Source organism: Sorex araneus, chromosome 6 (assembly GCF_027595985.1).
Source record: "Sorex araneus isolate mSorAra2 chromosome 6, mSorAra2.pri, whole genome shotgun sequence".
NCBI classification, from domain to species: domain Eukaryota; kingdom Metazoa; phylum Chordata; class Mammalia; order Eulipotyphla; family Soricidae; genus Sorex; species Sorex araneus.
Genome location: NC_073307.1, coordinates 166,646,322 through 166,661,193, shown reverse-complemented (window position 1 = coordinate 166,661,193; position 14,872 = coordinate 166,646,322). Strand labels below are relative to the sequence as shown.

The following is a 14,872-nucleotide window of genomic DNA, read 5'->3' as shown; positions in this document are numbered from 1 at the left end:
ATTCACCACCGGGTCTCGCAAAGCAAGAACTCCCGCTGGCAGGCTGGAGAGAGCGGACAGCGGGCAGGGCGCTGGCCTCCACGGTGGCCCGGGTTCCGCCTCCAGCTCCCCACAGAGCCGGGAGCACCGCAGGTGTGGCCTCAGGACAGGAAGATGCTTTCCTGCTCTCTCTACAAACGAGGCTGGGGGGGGGGTCAGGGCCATAGCACAGCGGGGAGGGCAACTGCCTTGCACGTAGACAACCCGGTTCGATTCCCAGCACCCCACAGGGTCCCCCAAGCACCATCAGGAGTGATTCCCATGTGCAGAGCCAGGAGTAACCCCTGAGCACTGCTGGGTGAGAACCCTCCCCCCCAAAAAAAAGAGGCTGTTGTGGGTACACAAGCAAGACGGTCACTTTGAGGATGAGTCTTCCATTCCTGAGCCTGCGGGCCGGGCCCTGTAAAGCTTCCTGGCCTGTCACCACATCTCTGTGCCCCCCTTGCAGCAGTGGGCCAGGGCCCGGGACAAGTCCCACAAGCACTGAACCTGGAGCAGCAATAGGAGCCACGAAGTCCAACACGCAGGGGGAGAGGCCGGGATGGGCCAGCGGGTGGGGACAGACAGGCCCGAGAGCAGAACCAGCCGGACTCAAACAACAAGGAAGATTAGGAGGCGGGGGGTGGGGGGGGCTGCTCTTACCAGGGAAGGCCACGGCGGAAGCCGCAGGAGCAGCAACCCCAGCTGTGTCCATCGACAGCCGAGAGGCCCCGCTGTCCAGAGGCGGCTGTGGGAAGTGGGGTGCACGGCCAGTGAATCCTGACCCCGCAGCGTGGGAAAGCACCCCGGCCGTGCCCCGTCACCCTGCAGCGCCTCACTCTAGCCCTGCACCCTCGTGGCCGCCCCCTGCAGGGTGCCCCTTAGGCCAGCGGCTGGCACCCACCCAACAGCCCCGAGCACCTTCGGGGAGCAGCACTGAGGGCCGGGCAGGAGCCAAGGCCACGAGGGACACGAGGGTGGGCCCCCCCCCCAAGGCAGGGGCCGCAGCAGTGCGGCAGGGACAGTCACCCTCTCCCGCCTTCCCAGCTCTGCCCACTCGGGGGGCCTCGAGCCCCTGGCCACCCACTGGCTCCTGCTGCACGTCCCGGGCCCAGGCCCACGGAACAGCGGGTCTCAGGAGGGCGTGAGCCGGGACCCTCGGCAGCAGGACCCGGCTCAGACCCGGCCGCTTCCCCACGGAGACTGAGGGGGCCGTCCAGGGCTGGGGCAGCGCTGTGGGTTTGGGCCCAGCCCCAGGAAACTGCCGCCCTGTGCTGACTGGGTCGGACTCGTCCCTCTGCAGGCAGAAGGCACGGAGTCAGGGGACGGCCGAGCCCTGGGCCCCAGGGATGCCGGACATGGCGCTCAGGCGGGAGCAGAGGGGGCTGTTTCGGGGGCCGGTGAGCAGCTGCCCCGGCCTCCTCCAGGAGGCGCTGCAGGTCAGTGCCGGGCAGGGCCTGCGGGGCCGCGACCAGGTGCGGCTGCCTGAGGGCTGTGGCCGGCCCAGCGCTGGCCTGTCCCCGCACTCGGGCCTTGCCCTGCGCTGCAGCCGCAGCCTCCTGTGCCCCCAGGCGGCCTGTCACTCTGGGCCTGGCCCGGGGCGGGGCAGCTCACGTGGGGCACCAGGACAGACGGACAGACGGCCACGCCACCACACCCACAGACCACAGTGGATGGAAAAGTTTATTCCGAGTATTTAATTTAAAAAAATCATAGCTGTGAGGTGTGCTATGGGGACGTAGGTTCGATCATTGCGTATAAAACCCGGCCTAACCGTGCCGGGCGGGGCTGCCAGGCGCGCGGGGGGCGGGGCGGGGGTGGCGCCAGCGGCCCTGGGCCCGGGAACGGTCCAGACGCCATGCCGCTCCCGGTGGCCTTGGTCGCGCTGCGCCGTCACTGGGCAGGAAGCGCAGAGCCCCTCCAAGGGGCGAGTGTGGGGACGGCCCGAGGCGCCCCCTGCAGGCCGTCCCGGGGCTCTGGGACACGCCTCCCTCGCGGCCCCCCTGGCCCCAGGGCCACACGCACACACGTGTGCGGGGGCGGGAGTGAAGGGGGGAGACACAGGCCGGGCCGGGCGCTACTGGCGCAGCTCCACGTAGTTGGCCGGGAAGAGCCCGTAGCGGCCCCGGCACAGCCCGCGCCACCAGCCGTCGTCGATCATCTCGATGTTGGTGATGACGTCGTCGGGGTCGAAGGAGATCTCGTCGTCGCCCGCTGCAGGGGGACACAGACACTGACGGCCCGCAGGGGGGGGACGGGGGGGACACACCTGCGCGCCACGGCCAGGACCCCCCGGGGGCGCGGGGGGCACTCACCGGCCTGGTAGTCGTACAGGGCGATGGCCGTGACCCCCGGGTCATTCTCGTACTCATCATAGGTGTTCTCCTCTGGGAGCAGGAGGGAGGTCACGCCGAGGCCACGACCCCTGACCCCTGACCCCAGCCCCCTGACCCCAGCCCCGACGCACTGGAACAGCTCTCAGGGTGACTTCAGTTGGGTCTGCAGAGCACCAGGCGGGCGGTGGGGGCCCGAGTTCCACCCCCAGGACCACACACACACACACACACACACGCACACTCACACTCACACCCACAAGCACACAAGTGCACACGCACCCACACCCACACTCAGCCGCTCCCAGGAAGTACTTGCACTCAGTCACCCATCTGGGGGGTGGGTGCCGGCCTGGCCCTTCCCGCAGCCCAGTGCGGGCCCAAAGGAGCTCCCCCATGGGCACACGGGGCCCGGCCTCCACCCCTGGCCCCTCCCCCCCCACTAGGGCCGTGCCCGGCCCAGCCCACTGAGTGTCCCTGTGCCCCGAGAGCTGCCCGGGGTCCCCGCCCCCAGGCCGGCGGCGAGCGGTACCTGCGGGGTAGTGGCCGGGGGCCTCGGCGCTCTCGTAGACGGCCTCGGCCGCGTAGGCTAGGGCCTGCTGCCCGCCCGCCTCCTGGTAGGTGGCGTCCGCCCCGGCGTACACGGGCTCGGGAGAAGCCTTGAACGGGACGGCGTCCTGGGAGGGGCAGGGGGCTCAGGCGGGCGAGGGAGGAAGCCGTGACCCCACCCATCAGCTCCTGCCCACGCCAGAGCCAGCCCGGAAGGTGCCAGCTCGAGGGGTGGGGACGCGTGGACAAGCCCCCCACACCGGCCCCAACGTCCTACTTTCCTCGGAAGGTTCTGGAGCTCTGCAGCCCCCGAGAGCTGGGGGATGTGGCACAATGGCAGAGGAGCGGGGGGTGGGGGAGTGGGGGGCAGGGACTTGCTGCCGGGGCCCGGCTCAGGGGTCCTTGACGTCCTGCTGCAGGGCGTGGACATTCGAGCCCCTTTTTGGGTGGCCCCGAGCACTTGGCCGGGAGTAGAGCAGACGGGAAGGCTCTGGGCGTGCCGCCCACTAGAGCCGCCCCCTGACCCCGCCAGAAGCCCCCCGGCACCCCGAGGCCGGAACCCACACGTGAGGGCGCGGCCCGGGAAGCAGGGGTGGGAGCGCCGTGCGGGGCCCACACCCACCTCGTAGACGGGGCTGGACGGGGGCCGCTCCTGGGCCGGCTGCGGGCTGGGGGACACGGGGGGGCTCTGCTTCTGGGCGCGGGCCTGCTCCTGCGGGCACAGCGGGGGCACTGAGGCCTCGGCCCCGACGGACACGCATCTGGGGCGGGCGGGGAGGGGGCGCGGGGCACACAGGGCGGGTCTGGGCCAGGTGCCCGCGCGCAGGACGGGGGTAAGAGAGGCGGGGGGGGGGCACGGGGCCAGGGCAGCCCCGGGAAGGGCCGTAGGGGAGGGTGCGGGCAGGCGGGGAGTGGCGGAGGGGGCTGGGGTAAGGGGCCAGGCGGGAGCAGAGGGGCACCAGCAGGTGTGAGCCCGCAGCGTGCCCGGCCGCCCCGCAGACACCACCCGGCCGGGCAGCCATGGCAGCCAGAGGAAGACACACGGGGAAATGGCAGGGCAGGGGCAGAGGTAGCTAGGGTGTGCGTGCACATGTGACTGCATGTGTGTGCATATGTGTATACTGTGTATATACAGTGTCTACATGTGTATGTGTACACATGGTGACTGCACGTGTGTATATGCAGTGTCTACACATGTATGTGTACACATGGTGACTGCATGTGCATGCATGTGTGCATGCAGTGATTACAAGTGTGGACGATATCACTGCACGCGTGTGTGTGTACACACGGTGTGTCATGGCATGTATGTACATGCATGTATGTGCAGTGAGTACACATGTGTGCGCCTCCCAGCCTATGACATGTGTGTAGTGTGTGCTCAGTGTGACGGCACATGTGTGCATGTATGTGCAGTATGACTGCATGTGTGCATGTGTGTGCATGCGCCTCCTGGCCCCGGCACTCACGGCCAGCTGCCTGCGGGCCTCCTCCTGTTCTTGCCGCTCCTTCGCCATCCTCTGTGCCCGCTCGGCCTCCGCCTTGCGCCTGTCCTCCTGCTCCTTCTCCCTGGCCAGGTTCTCAAAGTTGGCCCTGATGTTGCTCGTCTTGGCGTTGGCTGCGGAGGGAAGCTGTGTCTGGCCTCCACACCCCCAGGCCCGAGGCCCACCGGGCCCCTCCCGGGGAGAGCCCACACATCCCTGGCACCGCCCCGGCTGGGAAAGCGTCACCACTTCCCAGAGGGAACGGAACCTGGACATAACAGCTTTTGGACGCAGACAGCGCGACCCTCCAAGGGGACTTCCAGTGAGGCCGAGGGCAGAGGAGCCACGTGACCCACCTGCCTCCACGGGCACCGTCTTCTGGTACGTGGACGACACCTTGGACACGTCCTCGAAGGTGGAGGCGTTCTGCGGGGACACAGAGGGTCAGCACTGCCCGCCCCGCCCGCACCCACGGCCCTGCCGGCACCAGCATGTGTGGGACGGACACACACGTCAGGGTGCAAAGTGCCATGACGGGCTGGAGCCACAGCACGGCGGGGACAGCGTTTGCCTTGCACGCGGCCGACCCGGGTTTGATCCCCCGCAACCAGCAGCACCCCCACAAGCACCACCAGGAGTAATTCCCGAGTGCAGAGCCAGGAGGAACCCGAACATGGCCGGTGTGACCCAGAAAACAGGTTAAAGAAAAAAAAGAAATAACCAGCAGTGCTGGGCGGGCAGGGCACTGTGGACACCGGGCAGGGCCCCAGCGCGGACAGCCAGCAGACAAACCGCGCTCAGGGGCGTCTGACCCAGGACTAGGACACCTGGGGACAGTGCCCGTCAGCGCCCAGAACGCAGGAGCCGGGCGGGACTGCCCGCCCATCCTCCCCTGCCCTCTGCTCAGCCCGACCGCTCCAGGCCCTTCTCTGGGGCCACACCCAGCAGCGCTGGGGTCACTCCTGGGGATGGAAGCCGGGTCGGTCCACGTGAGGCCAGCACCCTGCCCGCTGCCCCCGCCCTCCTCGCCCTCCAGCACCCCCCACCCCCGTCTCCCGCCGGAGCCGAGCCCAGGGTGGGGGCAGGGTGGGGGAGGGCAGGCACCTTGTCCATGCGGTCCTTCTGCACGCCGTACTTGCCGCCGAAGCCACGGGAATAGTCTGCAGGGAGCACGGCAGCCCTCAGCCCGCAGCGGGAACGGCCCCACCGCGCCCCGCGCCCCGCACCCCTGGGCCCGCTCTGCCTCTGGGCCGGGCACGGGTGAGGCCCTGGGCGCCACCAGCCAAGTGTTTTTAAACAAGATTTTTTTAAAAAAGGGACAAAACATGATCACTGTGGCTGGGGACGTGGCCCAAGGGAAATGCACCGGACTGGAACCCGGCTCCGGCCCGCCCAGCTCCACCCACCGGCTGCGTCAGAAGTAAAGGCGGGAAGCTCTGGGGGCGGGACCACTGTCCAGCGGCCACCACGGGCTCAGGGACGTGGGCTGGAACCTCCACCCTGCCTCTGCCGGCCCCACCCTGGGGCTGCAGGAGTGTGTGAGGAGGGGCCGCAGAGACGGACACGCACGGACACACATGGGCACACGCGGACACGCGGACACACGACAGGCAGCACAGCTGCTCGCGGCCCGGAGCGGGGGCAGGCCAGCGGTACCTCTCTGGGACTCATGCAGCTGCGGTTTCTCCTGGTGGTCCCAGCCAAGGGCACACTTGTCCTGTCTGTCTGTCTGCACGCCAAACTTCCCGCCAAAGCCCTTCACATAGTCTACACGTACAACGAGAGGCCACACGCGTCAGGAGGCCACATGCCGGACCGTGCGCTAAGCCCCGGCCGGCCGGGGTCAGAACCTCAACAGCCCTGCACAGGCACTGCCGGCCCCCACAGCCCCCGCAAGCAGCTCACGGGACCCCCACACACAGCCCCCGCAAGCAGCTCACGGGACCCCCACACACAGCCCCCGTAAGCAGCTCACGGGACCCCCACACACAGCCCCTGTAAGCAGCTCACGGGACCCCCACACGCAGCCCCCATAAGCAGCTCACGGGACCCCTACACACAGCCCCCGTAAGCAGCTCACAGGACCCCCACACGCAGCCCCCGTAAGCAGCTCACGGGACCCTGCACAGCCCCCGCAAGCAACTCACGGGACCCCACACACAGCCCCCATAAGCAGCTCACAGGACCCCCACACAGCCCCCGTAAGCAGCTCATGGGACCCCACACAGCCCCCGTAAGCAGCTCACAGGACCCCCACACAGAGCCCCTGTAAGCAGCTCACGGGACCCCCACACGCAGCCCCCGTAAGCAGCTCACGGGACCCCCACACACAGCCCCCGTAAGCAGCTCACGGGACCCCCACACGCAGCCCCCGTAAGCAGCTCACGGGACCCTGCACAGCCCCCGCAAGCAACTCACGGGACCCCACACACAGCCCCCATAAGCAGCTCACGGGACCCCACACAGCCCCCATAAGCAACTCACGGGACCTCACACACAGCCCCTGTAAGCAACTCACGGGACCTCACACACAGCCCCTGTAAGCAGCTCACGGGACCCCACGCCCTGGGCTGGACCTGCCCGCGCCCGCCCACCGGGGAAGGCACCTTTCTGGGACTCGTGCTTCTCCGTCTTGCCCTGGTACTCGAAGCCGACCGCGCTCTTGTCCACCTTGTCCTTGTCGATGCCGTACTTGCCCCCGAACCCTCGGGAATAGTCTGTAAGCACAGGCAGGCCGCTGACCCCGGGAGGTCAGCACTGGCCCCAAAGGCAGTCGGAGGCAGCCGGCTGTGCAGGGGGCCTGGGGCAGGTGTCGGGGGGGGGGGGGGGGGGGGGGGACACCTGACAGTGCTCACGGGGTCCTGACGGGCGCTGCGAAAGGGGCCAGGCGGGGCCAGCGGGGAGGCGCGGGGTGACCCAGGAGCCAGCCCCAAGCACGTGTGGCCCCACACCAGGAAGGGAACAGGCCGCAGACGGGCGGACAGCAGGCGGGGACACAGTGGCGCAGGGAGCAGGGCTCAGAGCAGCTGGCGGCAGAGAACCATCAGCCCCCCGCAGGCTGGTCACCCCCCCCCGCAGGACTCGAACCCCCAACGTGGCCAAGCCACAGGAACAAAGAACGCTGCCGTCTCAGGGCGAACTCCTGGCGCTGTGCTTGGGGCTGACTCTTTACTCTGTGCTCAGGGCTAGCTCCTTACTCTGTGCTCAAGGCTGACTCTACTCTGTGCTCAGGGCTGACTCCCGGCTCTGTGCTCAGGGCTGACTCCCGGCTCTGTGCTCAGGGCTGACTCCCGGCTCTGTGCTCAGGGCTGACTCTTTACTCTGTGCTCAGGGCTGATTCCCGGCTCTGTGCTCGGGGCTGACTCCTGGCAGGGCTGGTGTCGGCTGCACGCTCACCCGCTGTCCTACCGCCCCAGCCCAAACCAATGCCCGTCTGGTATTTCCCTTGGGCGCCACACCCAGTGGTGCCCAGGGCCCCTCCCCGACTGCCCGGGGGTCCCTCCTGGCGGGCGCGGGAGAGCATACACGGTGCCAGGGCTGGACCCAGGCTGTGCCGGTCGAGCGAGGGTGAGCGCCCGGGGAAGGCGTGCCTGCTGCGCGGCGCGTGCCTGCACCCAGCCCCGGCGACTCTGCGAGTGAGCGCCCTGAGGAGCCTGCAAATGGGAGGCTCGCACGTGCTCAGCCCGGGGTCGCCCCCGGCCGCCTCTGGCACTGCCCAGCCCTCTAGAGTGCGGGGGGGGGGGGATGGAGGGCGCCAAGCGCCACCATGCCTGGGGAAGGCACCACTCGGCGCGGGCCCGGGAGCCGAAGCCCACGGCGCGCCTGTCCACAGCCGCCGGAGCCGCTGGAGGAGCACTGTCGGCCCGAGCACCCCGGAACCAGGGCCCGGCCACAGGAGGAGGGTCTGAGTGTCCCCCAGTGTGGCCCCGAGACCTCCGTGAGAGACCGAGCGGACAGGGCGGCGGGAGGGGCTCAGGGGACCGTCAGGCCGTCTCCAGGCCGGCTCAGACAGTCTCCGCCCAGGGCTGAAGGAGGGGCCAGAGTGGCCGGAGATTGGGCAGCTGTGCGGAGACGACGCCCCACCCCTGCACACAGCCTACGCCCACCCTCCGCCCCCCCCCCCGGCACCCCTGCAGCCCCCAGCCCCCTCGAGCCACCCCGCAGCCCGCCTGGCCGCACCTTTCTGGGACGCGTGCTTCTCCGTCTTGCCCTGGTACTCGAAGCCCACGGCCGACTGCGGGCAGCGGGAGGCGGCAAGAGAGAAGAGGAAGGTCAGGGCCGAGTCCGCGGCCATCGGGAAGGGGGGTGACGCCCGCCCCGGCTCTCGCAGGCCGTCAGGACCACCCACGGAGGACGCCCAGCTCACCACCGCAGGCCCCGGGGGGCGGGGGCAGGAGGACGCAGCCCGCGCTGGGGTCCCGGCCGCGGGAGCCTGGGTCTGGGTCCCCCAGGACTCACCTGGTCCACTCTGTCCACCTGGACCCCGAACTTGCCCCCGAAGCCACGGACGGAGTCCACCTGCGAGCAGTGCTTGGACAGCTGGGACTGGTACTCGTGGCCCACGGCCGACTGCGGGCAGAGGGGCAGGTCAGGGGGCTGGCAGCCCCGCCCCTTCCCGCCCCCCCTGCTCGGGACCACCCTGGACCGGGGCCTCCCGGTGCATCTCAGGCTGTCCCCACAACAGGGGCCCAGGCCGGGTGACGCCCGCGTCCCCACCCCAGGGCAGGGCTGCCCGGGGGCCGGGGTCTCACACCAAGCGCTCCCGACAGGACACGCGATCCCCGTCCCCACGGGGACAGTGTGGATCACGGTCCCGGGCGGCTGTGCTCCGCCCCCGACCCGCCCCCACTGTGTGTCAGGTGTCCCGGGCTCCTGACAGCCACGCCAGACAGACAGACAGACGCCGGCACCCAGCCCTCTCCCGAGGGACCCTCGCGGCTGACCACGGCCGCTCCCGGGGCCCCCAGCCTGCAGGCTGCGCCCCCCCAGCGGGCCACTCGCCTTGTCCATGCGGCCCTGCTCCACGCCGAACTTGCCGCCGTAGCCGTGCGAGGCCTTGGGGCCCGCCTCCAGCTCCTTCTCCTTGAGGCTCTGGTGCTCCTGGAAGACGTTCTCCCGGAGCTGGTGGATGCTGCGGGGGGCGAGACGGGCACGACCACGCTGGGCACCCTGCCACCGCCCCACCCGCTCCCTGGGGACGAGCACTGCCGGCAGAGTCTTGCCTTCCCGCAGCGGCGGGAGACTCGGGCCTGCCCCACCCGCTTTACTGCGGACCTGGGGCCACAGGGGGTCAGTGTGCGCCAGAGCCCTGCCCCCACCGAGACGCTCCGAGGCTCACGGGCCAGTGCTCGGCCGCCCCCGCCCGCCTTACTTGATGTGCTCCTGGTGCCCGGAGCCCTGCACGGTCTTGGCGCCCCATCTCTGCTCCTTCTCGCTCACGTCGTTCTGAGGGCGAGATCGGGGCAGACGCTCGCCCAGGGCCGCGGGGCAGCCCCCGGGCCCCCAGGGGGAAGGGGAGGGGGCCCCTACCACAAAGTCGGGGTCCGTCTCCCAGTCATCGGCATCCCCGTCGTCCTGCGGGATGGCCACAGCGTGGCCCGCCGAAGCCTTCCACATCTGCGAGACACACCCGGGGTCAGGGCCGGGGGTCAGGGCAGAGGGGCTGGGCCGGGGGTCAGGGCAAAGGGCTGGTGCGGCCGAGCACCGGGACGCTGGGGGGTGGCGGCTATGGGCCCTGAGCAGGAGGACCGGGTCCGAGCGCCACCGCCAGCAGCCCCCGAGGGCGGCCGGGCAGAGGGCCACTCAGAGGGCCACTCGCGGCCTCCATTCCCGCCGGGAATGAGGCATTTCTCCCTCCTCCTCCCTGAGGGCGTCTGGGGCCACACCCAGCCGTGCTCAGGGACCGCCCCGGGCTGTCGGGGAGCCCGCCCTCACCCCGAATCTCCGGGGGCTCCAGCTGGGGTCCCTCCTGTCAGGCTGGTATTTCTCGGGACCGAGGGCCGCCTGCTGCTCGGGAGGGTGTGACTGGCGCCCACCACTGCCCTCTGCCACGCTGGGCTGCCCCGGGCCCCCGCCCCCCCCCCCGACTGGACACTCAGGCCGGGTCCGCCCCCAAACACACACTGCCGGGCCCCAGAGTCCCCACAGCTCAGACCTCACCTGTCCAGGCCCCCAAGAAAAGCCAGGAAGGAGCGGCCGGAACCCCACCGGGAGGAGGACATTTGGCCGACCCCAGCCTGACGGGGTGGCCCTGGCGTCACTGGTGTGGCCCCTGAGTGTCACTGGTGTGGCCCGAGTGTCACCGGTGTGGCCCCCGAGTGTCACTGGTGTGGCCCGACTGTCACTGGTGTGGTCCCCGAGTGTCACTGGTGTGGCCCCCGAGTGTCACTGGTGTGGCCCCTGAGTGTCACTGGTGTGGCCCCCAACTGTCACTGGTGTGGACCGACTGTCACTGGTGTGGCCCCTAAGTGTCACTGGTGTGGCCCCTGAGTGTCACTGGTGTAACCCAAGTGTCACTGGTGTGGCCCGAGTGTCACTGGTGTGGCCCCCGAGTGTCACTGGTGTGGCCTTTAAGTGTCGCTGGTGTGGCCTTTAAGTGTCGCTGGTGTGGCCCGAGTGTCACTGGTGTGGCCCACGTGTCACTGGTGTGGCCCCTGAGTGTCACTGGTGTGGCCCAAGTGTCACTGGTGTGGCCCCGAGTGTCACTGGTGTGGCCCGAGTGTCACTGGTGTGGCCCCCAACTGTCACTGGTGTGGCCCGAGTGTCACTGGTGTGGCCCCCGAGTGTCACTGGTGTGGCCCCCGAGTGTCACTGGTGTGGCCCAAGTGTCACTGGTGTGGCCCCCGAGTGTCACTGGTGTGGCCCGAGTGTCACTGGTGTGGCCTCCGAGTGTCACCGGTGTGGCCTTTAAGTGTCACCGGTGTGGCCCACGTGTCACCGGTGTGGCCCCCGAGTGTCACTGGTGTGGCCCCCGAGTGTCACTGGTGTGGCCCAAGTGTCACCGGTGTGGCCTTTAAGTGTCACCGGTGTGGCCCACGTGTCACCGGTGTGGCCCCCGAGTGTCACTGGTGTGGCCCCCGAGTGTCACTGGTGTGGCCCCCGAGTGTCACTGGTGTGGCCCCTGAGTGTCACTGGTGTGGCCCCAAAGTGCAGACAGGGGTGAGAGTGTCCCCTTCCCTTGCCTTGTTGCTACAGGACCCCCAGCGCCCACCTTTGTCCTGGGCCAAGGCCCCGCGGCGGTTCAGCAGGCGCTCTGGGCTCTGGCGTCCCCTGGCATCAGGGCGGGGTCTGTGGACACAGTGGGGGAGCTCAGGGGGCGGCATCGACTCGGCCCTCCGAGCCGCCATCAGGTTTCACGGTGGCGGCTGTCCCAGCCCCACTTCCGGCCACGTGAGCACTGCCGAAGGAGTCCAGGCAGTGGGAGAACCCACGGCCAGGAGCTGAACTGCCACGGGACAGACGCCCGCCTGGCGTCCCCCCCCCCCCCGCGGCCGGCAGACACCGAATCAACCGTGTCCAGTGCTCCTACGGCACCGTAAGTTGGAAAACAAAAGTTGCTAAATGGTCCATTTCCCCACCGTCTGTCTGAGTGCGCGCAGGGTTTCAAACTAAAAAGGAGCCACTTCTGGCCGGCAGGAGAGGACAGACGGCCGGACACCGACTGGGTCCGACCCCTGGCCCTGGAGTGATCCCTGAGCACAGCATCAGGAGTACAGCAGGAAGCCCAGGCACTGCCAGGTGTCACCCCAACACGACAAAGGGCAGAAGAGGGGGTGGAAGAGAGGAGAGAAGGGGAGGGGCAGGGAGGGGAGGAGGGAGGGAGGAGGGAGGGAGGAGGGAGGGAGGGGAGGAGGGAGGGAGGGAGAGCAGGGAGCCGAGCAGGGAGGCGCCCTGGAGGACGCTGGGAGTGGCCGGGCAGTCTACCAAGGCTGCAGCAGGGCAGCTAGCCTCGGGCCACACACGGCCCCCCCGCCCCCCCCCCAGCCCGGTGCCATGCCGAGCACAGCCGGTCACGGGCCACTTGGGGCGCGTCACGGTTAGCAGCCGGAGGGGGTGGCGGGGGCTGTCCGTGCCCTCGATTTCCTGTCCAGCCCCCGCTCTGCCGCCTCGTCCCCGTCCACCACGGCGGCTAAGCAGCGAGGAGCGCACGGCCCCACGGGCGGGGCCCAGGCTGACCGGCTGCGACCTGGGCTGGACGCCGTGCCAGGCAGGAAGAGAAGAAAACCGACAACTTGGTCCTTCAAAAGGAGCTGGGGCTGGAGCGACGGCACAGCGGGGAGGGCGTTTGCCTTGCACAGGGCCGACCCGGGTTCGAGTCCCAGCTTCCCATAGGGTCCCCCGAGCACCGCCAGGAGTAATTCCTGAGTGCAGAGCCAGGGGGAACCCTGAGCATCGCCGGGTGTGACCCAAAAAGCAAAAAAAAAAAAAATGTAGCTATGGCACCTGCCATCCTTGGCACCAGCAGCCGGCACCCACGGCACCCAGCACCCACGGCACCCAGCACCCACGGCACCCAGCACCCACGGCACTCAGCACCCAGCACCCATGGCACTCAGCACCCATGGCATCCTCACACCCAGCAACCCACGAGTCAGAGCAGACCCACGAGAGTCCAAAGGGACAAAGGTCTGCAGAACCGAGCTGGGGGGCCGGGGCTCCAACACCCTGGCCAGAAAGAGCCCGGGTGACCCCCGGAGCCCAGGGCGGCCCTCCGCACCCCCCCCCTCCCCCGGCAGATGGCAGCTCAGCGACGGAAACAGCCGGGAAGACGGGACAATCGTGTAGTGCCGGGCGGGAACGGGCGTGGGAGGGGTCGCTGGAAGCAGAGGGCAAAGCCACCGCCCAGGGCGACCCCGGGGCCCAGGCACACCGACCCGACTGGGGGCAGCACCCGGCCCCTGCCCGCACCGGGCCCGACCCCCAGACCCTGGCGCACCTGGGCCCGCCGCCGCCCTCCGGCCTCGCGGGGACAGTCCCGGCTCCTGCTCCCCCGCCGCATTCCAAGGAGGGACCCGCGGCCGGTGACTCACCACCAGTCAAACCCGAACCGGGCGGCGCCGCCGGGGTCACGTGCGCGGCCCGCGGACCCCGCGGTGGGCCGGGGGGAGGCTGGGGGCGTGGGCGCGGGGCGCGGGGGCACGGGCAGGCGCCTGCCCCGCAGCGGCCCTGCACAAAGTGGGTTCCGGCCCCGCCGCGCGGCCACATCGGCGCATTCCAGCCGGGACCGCCCCGCGGACGCGCGGCCCGACCCCCCCGAACCAGAACCAGAACCAGAACCGGAACCAGCACGGGCCGCCCCCGGGCCCCCATCTCGACAGGCCCCGAGGGGCGACCCCGTGACCCCGTTTGCACACCCGCCGGGCGGGAAGGGCCCCCACCCCAACGCCCCCCGCCCCGCACTCCCGGACCCCGCCCCTCACCCGGGGCCCCCCACCCCGAGACCCGCGGGCGCCCCCGCCCCCACCTGCACCCTCGGGCCCGCCCACCGCGGCCCGCACCCCGCGCCCCCGCCCCAAGTCCGGAGGGTCCCGTCCCGCGGGACCCCCTCCCCTCCCCCGCCGCCCCCGCCCCCCGTGGCCCCCCGCCCCCCGTGGCCCCCCGGCTCCCTTCCCCCGCCCCCGCAACCGCAACCGCAACCGCAAGCGGAAGCGTCCCTGGCCGCCGCGGCCGCCGCTTCCTTCCCGTCGCGGCCCGGCCCGGCCACCCCCAGCCCGCCCCCCGCTCACCGCCGCCCGCGCTGCTCCGGCCCGGCCGCCCGGGTCGCTCCGGCTCCGCCGCGCCGCTGCCCCCGGCCCGCTCCACTTCCGGTTCCGCGGCGGGGCGGGGCCGCATCCGGGGCCTGCGAGGCCCCGCCCCCTCGCCTAGAGGCCACGCCCCTTGTCGGCCACGCCCCCGCCGTGGGCTCTGCTGCGGCTGCGGCTCCGCGGCCCGCCCGGAGCCCCCGCGGCAGAGCCTGCAGGTGTCGCGAGCCCCTTCCTCGGGCAGAGGCCGCAAGGGAGCTGGGCAGCGCCACGGCGAGCCTGAGAACGCACCAGGACACGGGACAGCGGGGAGGGCGCTCGCCTTGCACGCTGCTGGCCCCGGGTTCGAGCCCCCGCACCGCATATGGTGCCCCTGAGCCCCGCCTGGAGGTAGCCCCGAACACTGCCTGGTGTGGCTTCCTGAGAGAGAGAGACAGACAGAGACAGAGACACAGAGAGCGAGAGAGAGGGAGAGAGATACTGGTGGCCACTCAGCAGCTGGACCGCCCTCATCAGGGCTATCATCTCCCGACCCCCATCTGCCCATCGTTCTACCTGTCCTCCACCCACCTTCTGTCACCCGGGGAGGTCACACGGAGACGGTGGGGCCAGGAGGCGTCTCAGCACCACCGGAGTCCGAGGAGACAGCGGGCACTGCGGGAGGGTGTGTGTGGCCCCGGGCAGGGCCGGCATCCCCCCAGGGCAGTGGGGCAAGGGCAGTCACCAGAGGGAGGAGCCCTGCAGAGGA

At 70.2% G+C, this 14,872-nt stretch overlaps 1 protein-coding gene across 3 annotated transcripts; it reads right to left on the bottom strand.

Annotated features, from left to right (window-relative positions):
• Window positions 1–1,683: 1,683 nt before the first annotated feature.
• CTTN (cortactin) lies at window positions 1,684–14,235 on the bottom strand. Of its 3 annotated transcripts, none has more exons than XM_055143092.1 (16): window positions 14,110–14,235; window positions 11,595–11,671; window positions 9,914–10,000; window positions 9,756–9,829; window positions 9,386–9,515; window positions 8,843–8,953; window positions 8,564–8,618; window positions 6,991–7,101; window positions 6,041–6,151; window positions 5,489–5,544; window positions 4,741–4,810; window positions 4,370–4,518; window positions 3,523–3,612; window positions 2,884–3,028; window positions 2,334–2,405; window positions 1,684–2,232 (listed from the first exon to the last, which is right to left on the bottom strand). In XM_055143092.1, the coding sequence occupies exons 3-16, from the start codon at window positions 9,998–10,000 to the stop codon at window positions 2,096–2,098; spliced, it is 1,398 nt and encodes a 465-aa protein (XP_054999067.1). In that variant the 5' UTR covers window positions 11,595–11,671; window positions 14,110–14,235; the 3' UTR covers window positions 1,684–2,095. The 3 variants fall into 3 exon arrangements, with proteins under 3 accessions (XP_054999067.1, XP_054999068.1, XP_054999069.1); XM_055143093.1 differs by lacking the exon at window positions 14,110–14,235 and adding an exon at window positions 13,320–13,451; XM_055143094.1 differs by lacking the exon at window positions 6,041–6,151.
• Window positions 14,236–14,872: the final 637 nt, after the last annotated feature.

What these genes read in the sequence shown, in the direction of transcription:
- CTTN (XM_055143092.1), bottom strand. Translation starts at nt 10,000, where the DNA reads ATGTGGAAGGCTTCGGCGGGCCACGCTGTGGCCATCCCGCAGGACGAC. An exon ending in GCTGCATGAGTCCCAGAGAG is followed by an intron (nt 5,545 to 6,040) that starts GTACCGCTGGCC and finishes TGCTCCCTGCAG; the next exon opens with ACTATTCCCGTGGCTTCGGC. An exon ending in AGGCCCGCAGGCAGCTGGCC is followed by an intron (nt 3,613 to 4,369) that starts GTGAGTGCCGGG and finishes CTGTGCCCGCAG; the next exon opens with GAGCAGGCCCGCGCCCAGAA.